We start from the raw sequence: 24,811 nt of genomic DNA on the forward strand, positions 1-24,811 counted from the left end.
ATTGGGCTGCAGGCTATATACTTGTATATACTTATTATCGATTCGATTCGGCACCGCGACTTATGTTTTTTGTTGTTTCTCGGCGTACATCGCCTCTCGGAGCTCGGAGCGCCGTGCGGCGGCGCAGATGTGCAGATGAGCGAGTTTCCTGACCCCTGCCCCACCATACCCCTCTGAGTCTTGACTGCGCTTGACCCCTTGTTGTTTTTTTATAGGTTAGCTGCTGTTTACCGCGCAGGTAACAAGTGTTTTACATTCGCGAGTGTGAAAGAACATATCGAGGTAAGTTGCATTATTATTAATAGCAATAACATCCAAGGGAAAATTGTGTGTAAGGTCTGTTTTTCGGGTTGCTAAGCAATACGGCGAGCAGAGGAAAATCGTGTCGTATATTTACCATGTGATTGAACTCTTCCAGCGCTCCCATAGATACTAATTTTGTTATGGGTACGCTAATGTGTTTATCGCGGGTATTGAACCTTTTTTTACGGTAATTTTTTCGTTAGTTCGATTTTCGTGAAAATTGCTACTGTTTATGTGTTAATAGTATTTTATCGGGTATCGTATTCATTACGAAAGTAACGTTCGGAAACGTTGTATTCAAAGGTACACAACGCTTTTTATCTCGAGGTTTATTATACTTTCATCCTTTCAACAGAAATTATTTATTTTGAATATTTTGTATTTTCTGTATTCCCGTCACCTATTGCGTTTCATTGCTGTTAAAATTTATTCTATTTTTATAAGTCATATTAAATTTTCGCAATATATACTGTGTAAATATGTGCAACAAGTCAAAAATTTTGCAGATATAGAAAAGAATGACTTTTCAAACATTGTGTAATTGATTAGCTTATGTTGATTGATAGATGGGTCAACGAGAGACACCACCATCCTCTCCTTACATGGAGGAGTATGTTGAAGAGATTGATGATGAGATGAATGAGATCCCAGAAGGAGAAGTTGAAGTATTAGAGGCTTATGAAGTTGAGGAAAATGAAGAGGACGGTGGCGAAGAAATGGCAGATGAAGAAATTGTTGTGGAAGCAATGGAGAGAGAAGATGCTGCTTGCATTTTTGAAAAACATACAGGTAAGCAACAATTTGTTTTATCTTTTTGGCTGATTTAACATTTTTATGGATAATGATACTTAATAAATTCTTCTAGGTTCTGTTTTTTGTGGATTTTTTAGTAAAGATGAAAGGTATGCAGCGACTGGAGGTGAAGATGACAAAGCTTATGTTTGGGATGCAAAGACAGGTGAAATAGTTCTAGAATGCACAGATCATCAAGACAGTGTAATATTTGCTGACTTCAGTTTTGATGATGCTTACCTTGCTACTGGAGATATGAGTGGTTTCATTCGGATACGAAAATCTTCTGATATGGGTGTTTTTTGGGATTACAATATGAGTGATGCTTTGGTGAGTCATGTGGATATCACTTTTTGATGTTTACAATGTGGAGTAATAAAACAATTATTTTCTATTTTCAGTGGATGCAATGGCATCCAATGGCTCATGTTTTACTTGCTGGCAGTCTTGAAGGTGAAGTTTACATGTGGAAAATACCTGATGGAGACTGCAGGATTATTCAAGGATTTGGGACAAGATCTGAAACTGCGTCTCTTTTGCCAGATGGTATGTAGAGTTTATTAGTTAGTTATTCAAGTTAAAACGCATTTTAACTAAATTTTATAACTAATTTCAGGAAGAAGACTAGCAGTTGGTTATGGGGATGGAGTTATTCGAATTATTGATCTGAAATCTTGTACAGTATTACATACGATTCCATCCAATAAAGGTCATAATGCTACTATCACATCCATTGATTGTCATAAGGATAATAATTTAATCTTATCAGCTGCTATTGATGGTAAAACCATTGTCAGTTCTGCAAATACTGGTCAAGTATGACAATAAACTTTAATTATCGTAAAAAAAAAATTAAAAACAAGCATTGGTGTAAAACAAACTTTTTTTATGTAGGTAATTTGTATTCTGCAAGATTTGAAAGGTAATGAAGAGGAAGGTCAAGAAGCTGCTGGTTCTGATGAATCAAAAGGTAACTGGGTAGAATCTGTTGCTTTCTGGAAGGATGCAAATCAACAAATTGCAGCAACTGGAACAGTTAATGGGGATATCTTCATCTGGGATGTTACGAGAAGAGTAATAATTATATTTATACGTATCAATTAAAAAGTAAAGGTTCCTAGATTATTTTTCACTAATCAAATGTTCATAAAATGTTTTTTTCAGTCGCTAAGGCACAGAATAGATCAAGGAAGTGGAGTTGCAAAACTTATGTGGAAAGAAAATACGTCATTATTATTTTCAGCTGGTCTGGATGGAATAATGAGATGCTTTGATAGTAGATCAGGTGAATGTGTGCGTACATTCCTTGGTCACACGCAGGATATTCTTGATTTATGTATATCAAAGTGAGCATTAGTGTTTTAACTTTATAATGTATGAAAAAAAATTGTTTTAATTTTCTATTTTTTTTTTCAGATCTGGTAAGTTAGTGTTAACGACTTCTGATGATAACAGTGCTAGAGTTTTTGAAATTGATGCACTTTGATTGACTTCTCCAGTCATTGAAACTATATCAAATTGCAAGATTTAAACAACCAAATAGTTGCATTTCTAATTTATTCGGTTGATCCTGGAATATATTAGAACAATTAATTTTTTCTTATCTACTGATTATTCTTAATCGAATACTTAATAGACTGAAATTATTAAAGATTGTTTTCACAGTTTGTAACCATCTAAGCTGTACTGTAATAGGAAAAAATCACGGGCCGTCTTCTTAAATTTTTTAATGCTTAAATAATGAGAATAACAAACATCCTGTGACATGATACAATCTAAATGAAACCAATTTAGAAGTATCTTTGCTTCATACTGAACAAAAAAAATGTTCATAACTGCCAGCTTTGTATGCTCAGTTTTGCTTTAGGAATATTTATTTGAAACATTCCTTTACTTAAACAAGGAAATTAAACCAGTGATGAGTAAAAGACTTAATTATAAGACACAAGCCATTGTCAATTGTTATCAAACCTTACTTTGGTATTGACTACACCAATGTAGATTATTAAATATTGTAGTTTCTAACTGTTGATATTCAAATTCTATACTTCCGTTTTCGACTTAAAATTATATGTACAAGTTTATAGAGACTTTTTATGAATATAGCCTACATTATACACTGGTTGTATGTTTAAATAAATAGACATGTATGAGCAAATTTTAGTAATGTTTAGTTTAATTTCTTAGAACCTGTGAATTTCAGCAAATTAAAATCGCCTTGATAAGAAATAAATACATTTTATAGTTTTTCAGTTTAACAGTTTTAATAATGGGTATATAAAAAATAAAAAACTTAATTGTTAAACAATTTTACAGTATATTTATGTACAGTGAAATGTAAGAATTCAGTTCTTATAATCATGTATCATTTACACTCGTTAGGTTTCATTGGGTATTTTTTCTTTATACCATTCTAAATCCAAGTTATATTTTTTACCTTGCCAAAGAAAATGTGTAGGACCATTTTCTTCACCATGTTCAAAATCAAAAAGTGAACTAAACTCAATTGCTAAACTTGACTTGACTAGACCTATGCCGCCAGTGATTTCTGGACCAGGATGATATACTCTTCCAGTGTCTGGACTCATAAAAATTTTATTTGGTTGAAATGGAAGCTGCAACAAATATAAATGACCATTATATTGAAGAATCACCTATATCTATCATGAGCATAGTAATTTTATCCTTCTACAATATTTACCATCAATAGTTCATGTGCGTGATTGTAACTGAAGTGATCTTCTTTTTCACCAGTTTCTTTATTTACTTTTTGTAGTATGTGAGTGAAAACTATAGGAAGATCATCGCACCTTACAAAATTACGCTCCCTACCACACAGCGACAAAAAAGGAAACTCTCTATATCTCTCGGTATTATTTTTTCTGAGCCTCTTGAAAAAAAATTGCAAAAACTTCTTATCTGTAATTTTTAAGATAATGGTCTCAAGTGAATTTCTTAATGTTTTACTTTGATTGCATACCTTTAAAACATGATGTGAAATTTTTAATACGGGTATCATCTAAGAAAAGCTGCAAACAATCAGATATCGCCTAATTTTTTTGTTTGTTACATTGTTTATAATGAATAAAATGCATGACAGCATAAAATTACCATTCCTTGGTGATCTATGTAATAAAAATACTCTCTGACTCGCGGTTCCGGGCTTTGTCCCTGAACATAACTGAAACAACAACGTTGTGGAGCATTTTTTTGCAAGCTCCGAAAAATCGGAGTCAAAAGGCACTTCAAAACACGGTTCGGTATCATCATGATCTCGTGGAAAATTGTAAACAAATGAATTACAGCGATTGTTCAAACAAACTTAAATTATCATTACGATACAAATGCGGGTATACACAGAATAACAGATATAATTACGTATAGGTAGGTATCAATGATCAGCTGTCAGACCGAATCAGCTGGTTTGCAGTAGTCTGCTTACCGCTACACATATGAGGTTACAATAAGCAACAAAAAAAGCAGAAAGCATTTGCATAACCTAAAACTTTTCATGCTATGCGTGATAAGCGGATGATTGGCTCGTCGAATCTTTGCTTTTCTTTTTCGGCAATACCTAATATCGCATAACAACCCCATGTCTATGTACAGGTAGGTACAAATCAAAACATGCCTAAATCTCTACAAAATTATTAACGTTCATATTAGTCAAAATTAATTTCCGTTTACCAAAATACAAAAAAAAAGATAACAATAAAATATAGTAGGTAATTCTTTTGACAACGCATCAACGATCAACAACACAAAGAGTAAAAAACTTGCTCATCCTTCTAACTCTAAGTATATGCAGTACTTATTACTTCGCCCCGAAAAAAAAAGTGGAAAAAATTCGCGCAACGGCTGCATTCAAAATCCCTCGAAGTAAGTATAGCAAGAGCAGCGGCACGTACGAGTTACGACTCTCTCGTCTCCGACTCTCGTATAATATCTCGATTCCCCTACTTATAAAGTGTAGTGGCCAACCGCGAGTCAGTTCTCACGGGCAGCACCTATCCAGCGTCACGTCCAAACGTAGATCTCGATCGTCACAGTTTCAAGGTCCCACGACCAACGTCAGTCTCCTACTCTTCTACCTCTGTACTCTATACTCTTTCGCGAGTCTCCAACCGTCGTTGCGGCCCACAATATAATACAGCTCTCTGAAAAAGGTGCAGCTCTATATTATAGTCCTCCAGTCGGTGGGCTGCAGCTCCAAGGAAGGTGTCGCGGGGGGCAGCAGCGCGGTTGAGTCTGACGAGAGAAGAGAGTGGGACGTACTGCATCACGACACGAGAGATTTTTCCACACAGGGGCAGCAGTACGCGTCCCTCCGCTCGTGTAACTGCTACGTCGACAGTAGGACTGCTCGAGAAGATGATGCTGATCCGTGCGGCTGACTCGGCTAGGAAAAAGTGCCGCGGTGAAGCGCGGACAGCGATTGTTGTTGTGTCCGCTGCCAAATAAGTCCCTCAGCGCTGTAGTTGGTGTTCTGGAGAGAGAGAGAGAGAGAGAGAGAGAGAGAGAGAGAGAGAGAGAGAGAGAGAGAGAGAGAGAGAGAGAGAGGTATAGCTTGAGCTGCTGCTGTGCCTACAGCCTATACCTATACTCTTATAGTCTTGTGTGTTCGGCTCGGTTCTCGTGTACTGCGCGAGTATATCGTATTGTATTGCTCGCGCTACTCTGCGCGTCGAGTGTCTGTGGGAGAGAAGAGAGCTGAGTCTCAGCCTCTCGTCGCGGCCTGGACCTGACCAGGACTATGGCTTCGTCTACGAGGAGGTCCTGGAAACTCCGTAAGTATACCTGTTAGATGCCTCTAATTACATTTTGTTTCTGTTATAGCGCTCATTTGTTTGCTCATTTGAACTAATTTGATTCGATCGTCGTCATCGTTGTTGTTATTGTCACTACATAGGATGCTGGTCCTTTGAGTGCCCTGTCTATATAGGCTTTTTCTCCCAGCATTTTTTGGAGGGTTATAAAGAGCTCCAGTTTCTCCTTCTGGGTACCTATAGTGTCTTATTGATGTATAGGGCTCTTCTCTTTGTCAACTCTGTAGTCTGTACCGTTAAACGCTAATCTCGACCGACTCCGGCGGTCTTATATCCAACGAATTTCCTTCGTTCATGCAGTCCCTTCCTTATTCTTGGGTTAATACTCCCAGTTCTTTGTACCTATACATCTGTCTCACTCACTCGTCCAACTCATCTTTCCAGCTAAGGTGAAACGTCATCTCGGCGTCGTCTCTCTGTTCTCGGAACAAGAAAAAAATCATGCAAATGCCTCCGACTTTTTTCGGCCGGACAGACGGGCTGCACGATCGATCCTAGTCGTCCCTCTTTTTCGTATAACACGCGTAAAAGCGGGTACGTGGTAACGTACGTTTGTTTACGATAACCCGAGCGTACGATGTATTTGATCGTTTTAAAGGGACCGATAATGATAGCGGTAATCCGCTGGTGGGACGAGTGAGACTTTTTTCACGTGGCTCGATTCTCTGTTTGTTCAAGAAAGCATATATTACACTGCACAGGTGTATATTGCGTTGTTCGTTGCTTTCGCGCGTTAGTTTACAATTTACTGCGCCACGCGCTATGAGAGCGGTCTATAAATCATTTTAATTAATGTACGTTGCTGTTGCATGATTAGCAGCGGATGATTTAGTTGGAGCTGATAATGGTTTGGTTTTGCGATACTCGCGGTGAACTTGAGGCCACAGCTTTTTGAATGATACATGATTTCTGGTTTAGATTTGACCAAACAAATAGTCGTAAACAATGTCAATATTTGCTGCAGGTAATAGCTGTATCAAGTGAAATTATACTGCTTGCTTTGGATTAGATTGAGATTTCTCTTTAATATTTTGTAGCGATTGGATATAAGTACTTCTAATCACTTTTTACTTTTATTGGCTCTCTTGCATTTTGTATCTACTACATTGATACTTCAAAGGTTTATGAGTTTCATCCGTTTGTCAATTTGACTCATCGCAGTTATACCATACCTTTCAGAGACCTCTCAATCAGAGTAACTTCATATGATTCAATTTTTATGAATGAAATGATTTATCTATCAATGACTGAAGTACTTACACAAAATCTTTAATAAAAAAAAAGCCAGTGGAAAATTCAACTAGTCAATGATAATTCACTAAAGATCTAATTTGCAAAGACTATTTATTTTAAAATATTCCAGTCGGATATACTATCTTTAGAGTGTGAAGTAGACTTTGTTTTTTTTTAGTTTTTCTTCTTTAACACATACATGCCAAATGCATTACTGCAGACTTGTTTCTCTTTTTCAACTGTTAGATTAGTATGTACAGCAGGATGCTTTGACTTTTTTTTATATAATGCAAATCCTAATGCCAAGTATCAAGATTGGTTGGACTATTCTTAGATTCTTTTTATGCAGTGAACGATTTATGCACATAGGATCCAATTTGGATTTATGGTCAACTAAAAATGTATTGCAATAAATTACTAGCTTTAGTATTAAATAATTTGTCCAACATTGATTCAAATAAAATTAGCTGCTTTATTATTTCTAAGGTTTTGAGAGATCAATGCTTTAGTCATTCAGAGCTTACGCTGTCAATTGCTTCACATTTTTTTACATAAACGAATCATTTATCACTTGTGAAATTGGAAGGTTGCTTAATTGTTGCATATCTCAATGTTGCCTTTGGTGAAATTACACAGGGAATTATGAGGGTACTGAGTGTATTTAAACATACTAGAAAGTATTACTTTCAAAAAGGCTCTTTAGATATCATGTTATATAGATCACTTACCTTTATTCAATCAGAAAGTTTGTAAGTTGACTCAATGCCTATATTTCTTGTTGAATATGACTAACTTATTTTTTCATATTAAAAATAATTAATTTTTTATTATTTACAATTGTTATGATCAAAGTTTTGTGTAAAGACAATGTTGAAAAGATGATTGTTAGTAACTTTTTATACATTTGTTACAAATTAATAAATTGTTTATAGATAGTTATGATGATTTGTTAATGCAGTCAAGTACTTACTTAGATAACATAAAAATCTTGAGATGTTAGAAAAGTCTATGATTGCGCCATAACAGGTCTTTCAAGTTGCCACTTGTGTTTGATGTAAATAAAGTAGTATAGACTGAATTTCTTCTGCTCTGTCCTCGTGAAATGGAAAGCGGAATAATTATCTCACTTCTTTTTATTGATTACAGAGGACTTTGTTGCCCACACTTCAAATGTCAACTGTCTCTCACTGGGACACAAATCTGGAAGAGTTTTGGTCACTGGTGGAGATGACAAAAAAGTCAACCTATGGGCAGTTGGGAAGCAGAATTGTATTATGGTGAGCAACTTTTTGTCACTATCTCTCTAATGTTTACTTATGATTTGCTTAATAATTATCAGTTTATATTAATAAATCATTAAATTATAATTTCAGAGCCTGAGTGGTCACACAACACCGATAGAATGTGTTCGGTTTGGTCAAACAGAAGATTTAGTTTGTGCAGGCTCACAAACTGGAGCACTAAAAATCTGGGACTTGGAGCATGCCAAATTGTCTCGTACGCTTACTGGGCACAAGCTGGGAATTCGTTGCATGGACTTTCATCCTTATGGCGAATTACTGGCATCGGGTAGCATGGATACTGCCATCAAACTGTGGGATATCAGGAGGAAGGGCTGTATTTTCACATACAAAGGCCATGACAGGATGGTGAACAACTTAAAATTTAGTCCTGACGGCCAGTGGATTGCCAGTGCTGGTGAGGAGGGAATGGTGAAAGTAAGTTTCTAACTTCATTTATGGCTTACACAAGACTTTATTGGACAATTGTTAATTAAAAATTTATTTTTAGCTATGGGATTTAAGGGCAGGACGACAGTTACGAGAATTCTCAGATCACAAAGGACCGGCGACATCAGTAGAATTTCACCCGCACGAATTCCTCTTAGCTAGCGGTAGTACGGATCGTGTCGTTCACTTTTGGGATTTAGAATCCTTCCAGCTTGTTTCTTCCACTGAGCAGGCTAACGCTGCTCCAGTCAGGTAAATCGTAGTTTTATCGAATAATATATATCTTATAGGCTTATATAATACTCAATATTGCTTTTGCAGATGTATATTCTTTAGTCACGGTGGTGAATGCCTTTTTGCGGGATGCCAAGATGTGTTGAAAGTTTACGGTTGGGAGCCGGCGCGAACTTTTGATACTATACCAGTAGGTTGGGGAAAGATTCAAGATATAGCAATTGCTCAAAATCAACTGGTAATTTGACATTCTTCGCAGTTTGTTGCTGATAAATTACAGAACTTCCATTTATCATTTGCTCATTTTCTTTATGCAGATTGGTGCGGGATTCCATGCTTCCAATATTGTTTTGTATGTATGCGATTTAAAGAAAACTTCACCACTAGGAAACGATACAACGGCCTCGCCATTTTCTTATGGAAATTCTCTACGAAAAAGTTTTTCGAAAGAAAGACCAGCAAGTCTGAAAAAGCACACGTAAGCCATTTTCTAATGGATACTTGTTTTATATACCTATTAAATTTTTTGAAGAATAAAAAATTTATATTTGTATTACATTTTTCAGTATGGATGTAAAAACTATCGAAGAAGATAAATCCGGCACAGATCCCGAAGATGAGGTGACTTTTGATATACCAAATGTCACCGAGTACAGAGACGTTTTTCAGCCAACACGATCGCGTAAGTACCGAATCACCCAGTACAATGATCCATTCACTTTGTGAAAATTAGTTTTTAGCATTCGCACAAAACATTCACGTGTTCATTTTCGCCTTGCAATTTAAATGTATTCAAATCAACTCGTTAGCGAAAAATATATTCGATCTCGGTATGAGATTTTTATCATTAATAAGTAAAAATAATTACATGCTGTTGCGTGATTTTGAATGTTGAAGTTTATAGTCAGTAATTTGCCTTTATCAGAAATAAAAACATTCATAATGAATTGGTAAAGAAGTCAATCCTGCCAAGATCGAACTCGATGTTAGTGAGATTTCTATGAGTGAGCATGCGCTATGTGCACGATATGTTTCAGTAACACGCACCCCGCCACCACCGCCAGAGGCTTTCCCGGAGCCTCCCGAGGAGCCAGGTAATAATTATCGATGATTTTCTCACGTCGATGTATGTTTTCTTGTAAATGATTCGTATGCGCACTGCTTTTTTTGTCCGGCTAGTTCTTCGTACAATAAGCGAGCAATAATATAGTGGTCTTTGAACTTATCTTTGAACCTGCTAAATAGTTTGTAGTTTTATTAGATTCAAAGAATAGATACATTATTTGGATTTTTCTCTTACACTCATTTTAAAATTTCAACACCATATCATTTCACAATCTTAATTATCACGTTTGACATACTTTTAATAAAATTAAGCAAAAGTATTAAAGGAGCGAAGTGTAAACTGCATTGACAGAGTTAAAAGTGAAAGTGAACAAAGTTTATTATCTAAAGGATGGTAAACATGATTATTTAATTGCCCCTTTATATACAATATTATTATTATTAGTACGTTTATACCTTCAAAGTCTGCGTGTGTCGAACATTTTTATCAATTAACAAGTTTAAAACCGTTTCACTTTACTGTTCATTGTTTTTCTTACTAAATTAATTAAAAGATTTGCCAACTTTATTTGAAAATTGAAACTGAAAGCACGACAGAGTATTTTAATGATTTAAATGATTATGTTGTTTTTCAGAAATACCGCTGCAGTCACAAATGATTCGAAGTCTATCGAACTCGATGTCAAGTCTACTAAGTGCAGACACCGAAGACAACGAGAACAACTTGTCATCAACATCGCCAGGACCGATATCTGCGTTATCCAAACCGATGCCGGTTCGTGTTCATCCGATCAAGTCGACACCGCTGATACAAAGGAGTCCGATTCCTCCTATCTCGTCGACAAGTCAAATCCGGTAAAAATTTCTTTTGAAACACTAGATTAAAAATTGTGTGAAATCAGGAAGACAGAAAAATAATAATCATAATAATCACTCGAAGGACATTTCGTAAATTCTTAATCAAAAGAAAGCATTTCTAAATTTCTTGATTAAGCTATAAAATAATTAAAAGGCATCGAATCGAACAACTTAATTAATGGTTTTTCAACAGAGCGAACCTGCAAGCAAATAGCAAAAATTCGAAGAATCTCGCACCAGTACCACCTCTACGTCAGAGTTTGAGTGGATCGACGACAAATCTCTCGTCGACCGGGACTAGTAGCACGAAACGAACACCGTCGTTGATGCCGCCGCCAAAACCTCTAGGGCCACAGCGATCGAATACAACGCTGACGCCGAGAAATGCGCCGATGGCTGCCGTCTCACCAGTGATGGATGATGGCAAGCTCAAATCTAGAGCCAACAGTCCGGATTACCCCAAGCACCTGCTCAAACGACAAAGCAGTTGCAAGGACGGCGAGCAAGGTTACGAAAGCGACTTCCCAGTCAAGTGAGCATTTTTAAGTTGATTATTTTTTTAAGAGGTTCACTTGATGATTTTTACAAAAAATAAATAAATAAAAAATGTAAAGCAAATCATGCTTCTCAAGTTCTATTCGTAGAATAGATGAAATAGCGTTGTGAAATTAATCGATTAAACGTCAGCTACGCTTTAATAATCCGAATCAAATTAAATAAGAAATAAGTCGAACGTTAAATCTCCAGGGTATTAGCTTGAGTCAGAATTGATAAGTTCTTAATACTCCCACGTGATGACATTGATGACTCAATTTTTTTCCTGTGTAGAGCCTCGACTCTATCGGCGTTCTTTTTTGTATCGATAAGAAAGCATTGGAAAGTAGTGCTACTACTTTTCAACGGCTCAGAACGTGTAAGGTTTCAAAGGAATAGAAAGCGAAGGACATTTCCAATCTTCGATACTTCAAACTGTCTTTTACCGTCTTTTTGATGCTTATCGCATTCTTTTGTTTGCTTTTGCGCCATCAGAAACAAAGAAATCAATGAAAATGGATGAGTTCAGAGTAATGAGATCATTCATTCTTTTAGCAGTTTTTTTTTGTAAATTTACTTTCATCGCCGTGTGAATAAATTTTATTTTATGAACAGATTCAATAAGAATAATTATGTTATCCACTTTAAAAACATTGTTGAACGCGTTTTACATTCTAATTAGAATTTATCTCCGGTGCGTATACCTTTAATTAGCTCTATTTACTTTTACAAGTTTATTCTAACCACTGAATACTTAATTCACAGAATTCATAGCCTCAAGCACAGTCCCTCGGATCCTCAGCTGAACAGGCCAAACACAGCCCAGTCGCGCACCTACGGCCGAAACTTCGTAGCGTCGTCGACTCCGCCGTTGTCGGCGCGCAACAACAATCACCACAACGGCCACACCAATGGACCAGCCTCGGCGCGCAGGCCGCCGCCGAATAAAGCTCAGGTCGCTCCTAGCCCCAAAACTGAGATCCGTGTGGCCCAGCTGAAGCCTTCGGTCATGCAACAGCAGGAGACACCGGACAAGCATCATGTCGAGATTATCTCGATGACGTCCGACAAGCCTTATGGCCTCGACGTCGACTCGTTCCTACCGGTAAGGATTTTATTTATACTGGCCATGTAAACGCTTTCTGAAATTGTAAAGATTCACAATAGCAACTTCTAGGCTCTAAAAGAGCTCCACTTTACCCATTTAAATTATATTCACAAATGTATTGGATGCAGATGGTGAATCGTTAAAGAAGTTGTATTATTAAAATGATAATGCTATGAATTCCTATAACAATAACAATATCGCATTCGCGTTTATTAATCATATGCACAGAAAAATTATTCCGGGCAGACGTCGCTGGAGTACGGGCAGATGGGAGTGTTCGCCGAGATGTCGGAGGCTGAAGTGCTGAACACGATGATGCGCGGCCACGAGTCGATGATGGCTGTGCTGACGAGTCGGCAACGATCGCTCCAGATAATCTACTCGCTTTGGCAGAACAAGGACATGAAGGTACGTTAACTTGTACACAATCATTACTTCCATGCCTTATGTATACTTTTGTTTTACGATCATGATCATTACATGCGATTTTCAGTCGGCCGTGGACTCAGCCGTGGCGATGAACGAGCTTTCCGTGATCGTCGATCTTCTTGGAGTTCTCGTTCTCAAGCCGTAAGTTTTTAAACTTGTCATATACCTACTATAAAAGCGATGCGACATTAGAAAGTTGGTGTTTCATGAAACTTGCCTTCGTGTTCGTAGAAACATGTGGAATCTGGACCTTTGTAATTCCTTGCTGACACCCATCTATGACCTTCTGCAGAGCAAGTACGAAATGTAAGTAAACTCATTGATTATTCTACACTTGTGCGCTCAGAGAAGAGGAGTCTCCGAATAACGGCGGCAAATTCGTTTATTTGCCGCTTTTAGTCACAGCCTTGTCGAGTGAGAAAGACAATTTCCGCTAAAAATTCCAGCGAAGGTTCGATTCAGTTGAATCAGACGAAGTAATATTGTAAAACCTAACAGACTTTTATATTATACTCTACCGCCAACAACTTCACATTGAAATTCTAAGACAACGATAAAAGCAAACATTCGCCCATAGAGCTCGTCAAAAAAGGCAACGCCGACGTAACGACAAAGGAATTTCTCTCGACCTTATTCCCGCAGCGTCACTAAAATTCTCCTCGATCTACTCTCATATATAAATAAAAACAAGAGCCGAAGAGTAGCAGGATCGAAAGCTACGGATAATAATGCGCCCGACGCAAATTTATTCCGCCCGCTCTCCTAGTCGTTTTCGAATGCGCAATATCCATTCGCGGGCGTTCTACAAAAGCGGAATCGATAATGAGAAAACTCGACGGAGTATATAACAGAGTGAGAGATGTGTGGCGTGCGCTCGTCCTCCTACGCGTTTTTCCAACCGAAATACGAGCGCGCGCGTGTCGTAAAGACGAGAGAGTCACCGGCGTTGCAACATGAAAAAATCGCCGTTCTCAGGCGCGAGATTAACAGTGCGTAAGCGTGAGTTTTGCGGTTGGAGACTTCCTCTCCCTTGACCGACAATTCGTCGTTTTTGTTTTTTCCATTTTCGTGCGGCTGCCATCACACAGTTTATCATCATTCGACTAATTACCTTATTATTTATTTGTTTTTTTACAAGTCTTGTAAAAAAAATGAAAATATAATATATAATATATTAAATTAATGTATCTATACGCAAGTAGAGAGATAGGCCAAACTAAGCGCATTTCTTTTTTTCCAAACAATCATCGCCATTCGCGGCGTTCAACAATCTGCAAAATAAAATGTTGAATAGTCTTGCGATTGTGTCTCGTCCACGCAGGCCTTTCCACGACGCATTACTTTTACCGTTTGCACGCTATTACTCGCAAGCGGCGCAAATTATGTAATTATGAATAAACGAGTATTTAGACGCGAAGTCATAACTCGCCGGAGAGCGGCAAATCGCCGTTTGAACTTGCAGTTCGAGAGATCCTTGATTTATTATATTTTCATTACCTGCGAGAGCTCGTTATTTAATTTCCCAGATTTATATACATTGTCAAGCTGCGAATAGGAGAAAAAAGCGGTTAAGGCGATAGACGTCATCGGGGTTTTATCGTCGGAGGTTTACGCTCCTTCTTGGAGGCTGCGTTTTACGATGCCTATATAATACAAGCTGAAATTGAAGTTGCAGCGTATAACGGTTTTAAGTTTCATGCGGCGCAGGTATTAAATGAGGATTGCCGTTCTCGAATTAGAATTTCGAATGCGAAATGCATACCACAAGATACCGTATTTTTATCAAGAGGACCATGAGTGTACACAAACAAGCGTTTCTCGATAGTTGATTGTTCAAGTCGCGTTATTGAGTTGTAATTAGCGACGTCGGAATTATACGCAATATGTCGAGAGGCGCTTCTAGTATCTGCAATGACTTTATGCAAAACCAAAGGCAGTAATCGAAGAAGACGTGCCTCGAAAAGGAAGAAAAAAGACGACGCACGCACGAGTCGTTACATAAGGTCTCGCTTACAAAACATGCGGCGGCATCAGCTCGCGATCATCGCTATTAGTCCTCGGAACTGTGGAGCGCAAAAATGAAAGAGCCAAGTTCGCGACCTTCGCTCCTCTTTTATGGGGTATATTTTCGAACTCGACCCTGCATTTTCGTTTTAATTCGTGAAGACAAATCGCGCGGCTCGGTTGAACGATGTTGTTCGGACCGTTTTTCACCTGGTTTTAATTTGAATGTCTTTTTACGATAGGTCTCGTTTCTGCTTTGAAAGACTCGCTGGAGTTTTGTTGCGAAAATCGTGTCGCTGTTCGTAAATGGTCAGGTGGCGAGTTGAGCGGTTTGTTGCGACTGTTTATGACTTGCCGATTCGAATATCAAGTGTGTACAGTACAAACAAATTTATCCCATTGTTAATTAACATACGGCATTGCATCCAGGTTAAAAAAAAAAAAAAAAAAAAATCGCAAATCATCCTAAGTCGACGCTTATAGAATCGCAGCCCAGATCAACAAAAGGAATCCCGGGCGCACATCGTCCATCAAAAGCAGCTCGTCGCCGCATCGCATCTTCATCATCGCCGCGCCCCAAAAGCGGCTCTCTCGCGCCTATAAAAAAACCGGCAGCCGTCATCGCAGACATAGACAAACGGAAGCTCGCGTCACAGTATGTGTAGTGTCTCCGTCACCCTTTTAGCGAAGCGAGCGCACACGTCGAATTTCAATCGAGCATTTGCATCTGCCACATTGTCTTGGCTAATTTGCGCGGACCCCGACAGACACCTCGCGAAATTAGCCATTCCCATGTAGTACTGCTGAAACTAGAGAGGTGATGCGTCGAAGGGACGTGTGTGGGCGCTTTTTTTCATCGCGGTGAAGTGGTGAATTTGAGATTTTCTTTTTGTTTGACCGATTGTGTGCATGCAGAGTGTGAGAGTCTTGAAAAATACGGCCGGCTGCATTGTTCGCGGGGAGAATGGGAATTGTTGCGCGTGCTGTATAGTCGGGAACCGTTTCGTTTTCTGTGGGATTATCGTGTTTACGGGGAAGACTACTTTGTATTTATGGCGGTGTTAAATTTGATGGGCCTTTAGCCAGTTTTACTGGGAATATTACTTTTGTAGAAAGTCGAGCACCAGGTTATGCACAAGTGCTAACGTTATGGAGCGCAGTAAATTTTGTTTTTAGTCTATCCGTTTCACGAATGAAATATATCTTGCTTTGCTAGTCCGCGTAGGGTAAAAGTGCGTTTTCTAATTTCAACGCGTCCACAAGTTGATAAATAGGCGCAAGGATATCAGAAAAATTAATGCCAGACGAACAAACCTCTACAATTGTAAGTTTACCTTCGGCCCACATTTTTATCAGTGCTTGCATCTAGAGAAAAAACGTATAGCTATTCGTGTACCGGTTTTACCGGACTGATCGTTCTCCAAAGCATCCGTCGCTTCGCGCCGTTAATGACTGCAACAGCTTGCGACTGAACGAGTAGAGAATAATTGCCGCGCTTCGAAACGTCAAACAAACGTCACGCAAGACCTCGGGCACTTATTCCTCTCCCTTCGCTAGCATACAGTCGGTCCTTTTCTTCTTTTTTCACAACCCTCGCGCTGCATGTCTGTCGTGCAGTATACTTTACACGCTCTCGCGCGTTGCTTCTGTATTAGGAACTATCGTGCGAGCCTCTATTGTGTTTGGGACTGAAGGTGTAGGGTTTGAAGGGGCTGAGTATTTGGGTCTGATTTTTCGTCGTAGGAGTACGGGATGTGATTTTCCGTGTACGATCTCGAGATTCAAAATTGTAAAGAAGCAAAACATTTTTTGCTCTTATTTTCATTAGATAGTTAAATAACCGCGACCATAAAGAACAATTTTAAATACCTCATATCCATAATTACGGAATTAATTTCACGTATTAGTATGCTAAATATAAGATGAATACTAATTACCTGTTTATACTACAGTGATATATACAACCGATCTATAATCGAATATCCCGTAAACCAGGAAATTCGGTAAGGAAACATTAATAGCAGAGTTCACTCATGGTAAAACAAGATTTATGGCCCGCTCTCGTTTAAAAAATATAATAAGCCGCGCGGCAGTTAAACATTAATCGTGCGCAATTAATGACGAGGAATCGCGGTCCTTGATCGAAATCTGCATGCGTGGACGGTGAGGTCGTGCATAATATCGCGCATGTGCTCGCGCACGGAGATAGTCACCTTGAATCGAGAGCGAAGTTTAAGTTCACTAACACTACTATTAGTGAACTTACTACGATTAAGGATATTTTTTGCGCTTTTTTACGTAAGAAAGATCCGCGCGCAATTATCTATAGACACCGCGGCTGACTGCTTTTTGCCAACAGAATCATTTTCAACGGTTCGACGCTAATTACTCGTCGCGCAATAATCAGCTTTAACAATCAGTGTAGCCAATCTCATCTCTCTCGATCGATCGACCAAATCCCGATCGAAATCACCCACATCTCAGAGATCAAAAAAACTCACACTCGGCCGTAAGAAAAACCGAGCGCGAGACCTCGGACGCGTCTTTGGCGCCTTTCTCGGCGCGAACGCGTGGGCGCGCGTCGACGAAAAAAAAATCGTCCGGCAATTAGCGCGCAGCTGCTGTCCGATCGCCGCGAGGTCCTTATTATATGCTTCTCTCTCTCTCTCTCTCTCTCTCTCTCTCTCTCTCTCTCTCTCTCTCTCTCTCTCGAGTTTCTCCGATTGCATTGTACTTGCGCGTGTAAACGGAGTATTTGCGTGTACTTGTACTCGGCCATTGTAGAGCTCGAGGGCTTTTTATTTGCATGGCGAGGTGCTGCGGCGGGAAAATAAAAAAGAGAGGAGAAATGATGGTCGCGTGCGTCGATTGTTTGTTTTTCTGTGCTGATTGGAGTTTAGTCGATCTGTGATGGGATTTTTAATTGCGGTGGGTATCGATGCTACTGTGCAGTGCAATATAGAATTTGTGTAAAATTTTACCAAATTCATCGATGTTTCGAATAACTGGCAGTCTGGGCCGCAATGTACTACTCGCTCTCCTTTTTTTTTCTCACGGACCAACGAGCCTAGCGTACTCGACTCTCGACACACAGAGTGCATAGCGTGGCGAACGAGGCGTGTAAAGGGACACGCGGCGCCGACGACTCGCGTGCGCTTATGCAAACTCGAGCTCGGCGCGCGTCTCGCCTCTTTACCCTCGTAAGTTTCCGTCTACGCTCTGTCTATTCTATTCTCGCTCTATGGATATGTCACTGCATGCAAATCGCCGCTGGGGAGAGCGATGCTCGGCTAGTACGTGTGCGTAACGCGGATTGAGAGATCCGAAGTGACGAGGCTGGAGAATCAACGAAGAAATTAACACGATGCGATTGAAGTAAAAAGTCGGATGATAAGGATCAGCAGGCACTGCGTACACCTTTTATGGCTTAATCGAGTTAAAAGAAAAAAAAACTGAAGCACTTTTTCCATCGGAGCGAATTCAAATCAGCGCGGCATCATTTCTCGCTCGTTTCCTGGTGGAAACCGAGAACGGCATTCCGCGGCCGGCCGTATAAGGCATCGCACGCGCGCTGCCGCGAGAGAGTGAGAGATCTCTCCCGATTGCATTGTACGAAACCGTAACTGCGTGAAAAGTGCGTTGCACGACTATTTCTCCCCTCGCTTCTTCTTTTAATTAATTCCATTGTTTGCTTAATAACGTAATATCCCAAAGAGGCCCCGTTGTGCGCGTGTGTGTGCACGCGTATAACGCTGCTAATTATATCGAACGAAAGTCGAAACGCGGATTTATCGGAATAGAATGTGTAACGTTTCCTGCGCGTAGGTACCGCGCGATCGGTCGCGAGAGCTTATAAAAGATGTGGGTTGCTGCTCTGCGGCATTTTCGAGATTCGCCGGGTTTCCTTCTAAGGCGATTTGAAAGTTCAAAGGTGTTGTTGTTCCGCCACGATATTGTTCGACGACATGCCCGCGCTGGTGTTTAATACACATAGAACGAAATTTTGACGACTCCCCGGCGTCGAATCTTAAATTAGTCTCAACGACCGACGCGATTCCTCCTCTCACCCCACGCAGCGCATATCGCTGCACGGCTCATAAATAAGAGTTAGGAAACCGCATTGAAAAGGCCGAGGAATAAAGGAGCTCGTGAAAAATAACAGCAATAAAGAAGACCCGCCGCGATAAAAGGGTTGCCTCGCCCCAACCAAGCGAGAAACGAGTCAATTTCTGGCAAACGGATCCACGCACGCCGCTATACCGGCGATTCGACGCGCCCGGCAAAGGGTTTTGCTCGCGCGTGCGCCCGATTTCACGCGCCTCCTTTTTATTTATCGGCATCGCGCGCGCGTATGAATAAAACGAGGCGTGAAGCCTAACGAGGTGGGAGGCGATGCTTCTGCGTTTTTTGGGGGCTGGAGCTGCGTCGTTTTGTTGATTATAACGATCCTCTTTTTTTTTTTCATACAAGTAATAATTTCTCATGAATTAATAAAAATAAGATGATCTACACAACTCTATATTTAACTGATCGATTCTGCTTTGCTTGTTTTTTCTCGCAGGTACGTGACGGTCGGATGCTCGGCGCTTAGGTTAATATTGCGGAACTTCTCTGCCGTCATCAAGTCCAACGTCGAGGCACCGCTCAACAGCATCGGCGTCGACGTGCCCCGCGAGGAACGGTGAGAAATATCTGCTGCTCCCTTTTCACTTCCATTCTCCACGCCACGCCATGCTTTAATCCTTCTCTATCTTTGCGGGACTTTCCGTGTCCCGCAATTTTTTGTCGGAATCTTTTTTTTTCTCTTCGCCGCTATTATAATGACTCGACCTTTTCTAATGAGTTTCATTCTAGGCCGGATCTGCCAACTTGCCCGAGGACACGTTCGATGATTTGAATAGCTTGAGCTACATTTAGAACGCAAAATTATTATTAAAAGTGCACTTTTATCAACGGTTTTTAACTCAGAGTCCAATAACATCAATTGCTACGCACTTGCACGCAGTGTCGTATTCCCAACACTGTTCTAAAACTGTCATTCTCAATTCCGCCATCCTTAGGTACCACAAGTGCGTGGCTTGCTACGACAAGCTCCTGATGGCCCGCAGCATCCTCCTGAAGAAGCAGACGATGCCAGGAAAATTAGGCGCCACTTTCCGAGAACTGGGCTCCCTCATCAGGACACTTGAGTGACGCCGAGCCTCGATGCCCCAGCCGGCGCTACGGCGTCGCCGAGACCGCGTCAAGTCCTTCGTGGTCCTGCTCCAGGAAAGCTGAGGAGCCAGGACAACGAGTCCTTCGCTGGCACTGGCCCGAAGAGCCGGATCGAAGAGAGTACCTCGTATTGTTGTAGCGATATTTTTAGTAATCCAGCTGGCGCTGCTCGTTCAAATAGCGCGCGGGAAACGCTAGAGAGAGAAAAGTATTTTTTCATGCCGTAGGAGGAGCGACGACGACGACGATGATGGTGATTGAGGAAAGCCAAGAGATAGAGTGAGCAGTGCGCGCGAAACAGAAGTAATTGTATAAAAATGCCTTAACAAACTACATAGTGATCGATGACTGTCTTTATTTAAGTGTTATTTATTGACTGTTCGTTAAAGCGACACATCGAGACCAGAGCGTAGACCGATACCTGGCTATTGGTGTGATCAGCGAATTTTTTCTATGAAAAATTTTTGTCTTTTCTCTTGGGAAGAATGATACCGAGTGTTGCGCACGAGAGATAGATGTACCGAATCACGAGTCGGTGACGGTGATGAGAGAATGAAAACGTTACAATGTACATTCGATTTTGCCTTTTTTGTTTGTTTGTTCCTTGTTTTTAAGCCGCGTATTTCGATTCGACAGTGCCTTAAACAAATGGACGGAGATGTGGAGAAGGGAAAAGACTATCGGAGAGTAGTTTTGATTTTCTTCGGCGGGTCGAATCGACGCCGTCTCGGTGACGGCGAATACAAACGAATTAACGAAACGCACTCGCCTCGCTATCTTCCGAGATTTTGAGACTCGTTCTTTAACGACTGCGATACATTGAGAGATGAAAGATGTCGTGACTTTTATCTCTCAATAATGTCTAGGGCGCACACGTTTGCCATTATACTATACTAGAATTTTCTGTTTGTCTTGAAGTCGTAAGTGTTCCAGATATTTCACTCAAACAACCGTGTTGAACTTTACAAAAATTACTAGACTGTAGGAGAGAAGATGATTAAACAAAAAATTATTGTTTAAATGCATTTATGCAAACAAACGTTCATATTTTATGCCGATTTCAATCAAGTGGTAGTAATTGCAATTACAGTGTTATAAACATTGATTTCATTGATTTTTACTATGACTAGTGCCGCTTTTATAAAGGTGTTTTTGTCTAAAATTTTGTGTAATCATTACTAATATTTACTTATAATTAGCCAAATGTATGTAGCCACTTGAGAAAATCAAATTCTAATACTAATATTTGAGTGAATCATCTGTGATAGTCACGATGAAGAAAACACATTCCACTTATGTGATTTCGAGAAAATTCTTCAAATGAAGATTATTGAAATTTAAATTTAATTCGCACTTCATAATTGGAAAAGTGTTTTAACTGAAAAAAATGTTGGAAAATAATCGAAGAAAAAATAAAATAGACACCGCATGCTGTCAAAGTGAATCGTGTAACTTTGCTTTACTAGCGAATTGCTTATTTCTATACGTTTGATAGATCTTTTTATGTAGCGAGCGATATTGCATTACTTCGAATAATGCGTTTCATTTTTTATTGTGTTGTTAATGCCAATACATTGTAACGTGCTGATAACGTGATTTTGTAATTTTTCCAGTCTTTTTTTTAAGAGAGAATACCCCTAGGTTAGATTTTATCGACCATGTTATATTGCAAGAAAATCAAAGTTTTATTCAAACTTATTCTACTATTTTAAGTAAGTCGCGCATTAGGTAGATTTTAAAGAGTTTTTTTAATCGTCAATATCATGATACAGGGCCCAATAATTATTTTAACAATCATCGACTGACTTTGTTGCAAAGCTAGTTTTAGTTTTTCGTTTTATTCTCTTTTTCTTTTTTTAATAATAAAAAACTAATTAGTCGACATATAGATTTTTTAAGATTAATCGATGTATTTCTCGATTTCAAGGCAAAACGACGCAGCTTTTTAATCGATTTTTACATAATCATACTAAATACCGAATTGTCTTGATTTATGAGGCGAAGGGAATCAGGATGGAAGCGAAATTATGAAAATTAACATCTTTGTATATTCTGAATGAAACAAGGAAGACACGACTGCAAGTTATATTATAGTATTACAAGATGGAATGAGCTTTGCCGAAAAACGCAAAATGTATAAAATATATCGTAGTCAGTATTTTTCAATTATTTCGTCAATGTACGAATTCGAGTAAATAAACTGAACTGAGTTAATGGAAACTTCAAAACTTGTATTCTCATGTAAAAGTTGTAATCACAAAAACTATATAGTATCGGAATTATATCCTCAAGTATCGCTCCAACACTCTTTGACAAAACGCTTATTAAGGTCTACGACAAAAAAAAATGCAATTTTTCTTTTTAACTTCAGTTCTTTTGATTGATTTAGTGTCTGTTGTTTCTAAATTTCAAAGTGCAAAAGTATTTATCATTAATATATCTGAGCAATAAAACTTGTACGTAATATTTAATATCAATTACAAGCGAAAAATCTTGTTTCAAGTACGAAATATCAGTGACATTAATCCTATTTTCAAGTGCGAGATATTACATCTGTTCCGTCCAGTGTATTTTTATAATGTATAAAAAAGCGAATGTTTCGTGAAAAAGCGACTTTTGAGCCTTTCAATGGCGAAATTGAAGCATCATTCATCCTCATTGAGAAGTTAGAAAGTCAAATCTTTGTATGAATTTGCGAGTACAAGTAAATAAAAAACGTCGACTGTACTTAAAATTGTTGCTGTGCAATCGTGAACGTCTTTGTTCTCGCATACCTGCAACATATACGCGCTCTTTTGAAAATTAATGTTCTTGATAAAGATACATATCTCTATTGCTGAAACTAATCCGTGTAATCTATAGGATAATTAGAAGAAACAATTGTGTCAATTGTAGTTGATACAATATTTACTGCTAAAAATTACAATTTGAGACAGTTCTTCGAAAGCACAGCGACTATGTGACCTAACTATATATACATACGATAAGCAGTAGATTAAGATTATAGAAAAACAGAAACAACTTTTAGCATCAGAACTAGACTGAAATAGAGCGTTTGATCGTAGAGGGTTTGGGGAGAGTCTTTAGTTGTTTATTCCGCGATAGCTTGCGAAAATATAAAAGAGCTAACTATTTACCTTTTGTTTAATCGTAATAACGCCTAACGTATAATATATCATGGGTGCGGGAGCATGCCATAAAGCTTGTTCTGATGAATTTCTCGTTTCTTTGTCGAAGGATGGCCTAAAAATAACAAAAACTAGCAACTATATAAACGCATTGTTTTGCGTATTATCGTGTTTTGAAAATTAAAAATGTTTTGGCTTTTTTTTGTCTTTTGTTTCCGTGGTAGTTGCGGACAGAAGAAAAAACGATATATTTGTTCGGCAAGCTGTAACGAGAAAAACTTGCCTATTATTGTTTTCCAGATTGTAAAAAGTTAATCGTATTCAACGTCATACAAAAAATCAATAATAAAAATGTCGTTTAATTGCCAATAATAATATAACACTTTCTTTCTTTCCCATTTTCTACTAGCTTTTAACTTAACTTAACTAAGAGAAACTAACTACGACAGTATAGGTAAGTACTTCGAAGAAAGTCGTGGAACAATTGAACAAAAAACAACTTCCGGCGTCGTTTTTGTAACAAAAAGAGGAATAGAAGTTTCAACACCGCTATTCGTTGCATTAGAAAATCGGCAACGTGATTATGCGGATAAATTGAGTTACGAAGAGTCCTTGCAGTCACAGTCGGATGGATTCGTCGGGCTTTGCTACGTTTTTTTTTATCCTTTTAGCAGTTCGAATCGAGAGTATTGTAGCTGTCTGTCGAGAAATCCAACGTTTTTTTTAGGAGTATGAGTCTTGGCGCGCTTCAGTGGTGTTTCTGGATCTGCTTTTTTGCTTGCCAAAAATAATAAAACTTGGAATATAAAATAGAAATAAGTAATATTTTTTAAAAATTTGATTGAATGATGGTAAATTTTCATTGAAATGTCATAAATAAAAGTTTTAAAAAGTGCATGTAACGAGCGTAGGTTTTAAAAAAGTGCGCAGCGGGTTGACGTTGAGCCGATGTAAACACCGATAAGATACTCACACGAGCAGCCGCGTGCCGAGCGTCGTACTTCTTATGCAGTAAGCTGCAAAATATCAGTTTTTAGTAGTAAAGAGATAAGGATCACTTTGATCAATTGATTTTTTTTAACTTTTTTTGCTTTGACAGTTCAATAGTGTTTTATCGTTTATTGCAATATTGTTCTGTTCAGTTTTTTAAGTAGTTGATTTGAAAATCCCGGGCAAAAATAGGCCTAAATATTTGCGACCGGAATTAAGTATGTGATCAATATCGATTATTACATTTATTTATCTCGAGAATATTAGTATTATACAAATCATGGCTTACTTCTAGATTAGACACAACATTCTAGTATTTTTTCATTTCGGAAAATTCTTACTTCCGGTGGCGCCGTGAAAGTG

The 24,811-nt window shown here is 38.8% G+C and overlaps 3 protein-coding genes across 9 annotated transcripts; 2 read left to right on the forward strand and 1 right to left on the reverse strand.

Moving 5' to 3' along the window:
• The first annotated feature begins 5 nt into the window (after positions 1 to 5).
• LOC100121158 (angio-associated migratory cell protein) lies at positions 6 to 3,258 on the forward strand. 2 transcript variants are annotated; one of them, XM_001604694.6, is made up of 8 exons: positions 6 to 282; positions 870 to 1,092; positions 1,169 to 1,425; positions 1,497 to 1,641; positions 1,712 to 1,911; positions 1,990 to 2,169; positions 2,260 to 2,441; positions 2,512 to 3,258. In XM_001604694.6, the coding sequence occupies exons 2-8, from the start codon at positions 870 to 872 to the stop codon at positions 2,579 to 2,581; spliced, it is 1,257 nt and encodes a 418-aa protein (XP_001604744.2). In that variant the 5' UTR covers positions 6 to 282; the 3' UTR covers positions 2,582 to 3,258. The 2 variants fall into 2 exon arrangements, with proteins under 2 accessions (XP_001604744.2, XP_008211854.1); XM_008213632.4 differs by lacking the exon at positions 6 to 282 and adding an exon at positions 364 to 606.
• Positions 3,254 to 5,553, reverse strand: LOC100121180 (UPF0598 protein CG30010). Of its 4 annotated transcripts, none has more exons than XM_031929186.1 (5): positions 5,004 to 5,107; positions 4,207 to 4,276; positions 4,076 to 4,124; positions 3,797 to 4,014; positions 3,254 to 3,710 (listed from the first exon to the last, which is right to left on the reverse strand). In XM_031929186.1, the coding sequence occupies exons 2-5, from the start codon at positions 4,207 to 4,209 to the stop codon at positions 3,474 to 3,476; spliced, it is 507 nt and encodes a 168-aa protein (XP_031785046.1). In that variant the 5' UTR covers positions 4,210 to 4,276; positions 5,004 to 5,107; the 3' UTR covers positions 3,254 to 3,473. The 4 variants fall into 4 exon arrangements, with proteins under 4 accessions (XP_031785046.1, XP_032454866.1, XP_031785045.1 ...); XM_032598975.1 differs by having other exon boundaries at positions 4,914 to 5,041; XM_031929185.1 differs by lacking the exon at positions 5,004 to 5,107 and adding an exon at positions 4,783 to 4,997.
• On the forward strand, positions 5,198 to 23,830 carry LOC100679644 (katanin p80 WD40 repeat-containing subunit B1). Of its 3 annotated transcripts, XR_512687.4 has the most exons (17): positions 5,643 to 5,882; positions 8,301 to 8,431; positions 8,528 to 8,872; positions 8,946 to 9,136; positions 9,206 to 9,356; positions 9,436 to 9,596; positions 9,685 to 9,800; positions 10,156 to 10,212; positions 10,819 to 11,038; positions 11,235 to 11,573; positions 12,341 to 12,680; positions 12,912 to 13,091; positions 13,177 to 13,253; positions 13,344 to 13,418; positions 19,678 to 19,797; positions 20,177 to 20,633; positions 20,720 to 23,830. XR_512687.4 is itself a non-coding variant. In XM_003427613.5 (16 exons), exons 1-16 carry the CDS (start codon positions 5,849 to 5,851, stop codon positions 20,307 to 20,309), a joined length of 2,670 nt encoding a protein of 889 aa, XP_003427661.1. In that variant the 5' UTR covers positions 5,643 to 5,848; the 3' UTR covers positions 20,310 to 23,830. The 3 variants fall into 3 exon arrangements, 2 of the variants coding, with proteins under 2 accessions (XP_016840722.1, XP_003427661.1); XM_003427613.5 differs by having other exon boundaries at positions 20,177 to 23,830; XM_016985233.3 differs by lacking the exon at positions 10,156 to 10,212 and having other exon boundaries at positions 5,198 to 5,882; positions 20,177 to 23,830.
• The last annotated feature ends 981 nt before the right edge of the window (positions 23,831 to 24,811 follow it).

This window comes from Nasonia vitripennis, chromosome 4, assembly GCF_009193385.2.
Source record: "Nasonia vitripennis strain AsymCx chromosome 4, Nvit_psr_1.1, whole genome shotgun sequence".
Lineage (NCBI taxonomy): Eukaryota > Metazoa > Arthropoda > Insecta > Hymenoptera > Pteromalidae > Nasonia > Nasonia vitripennis.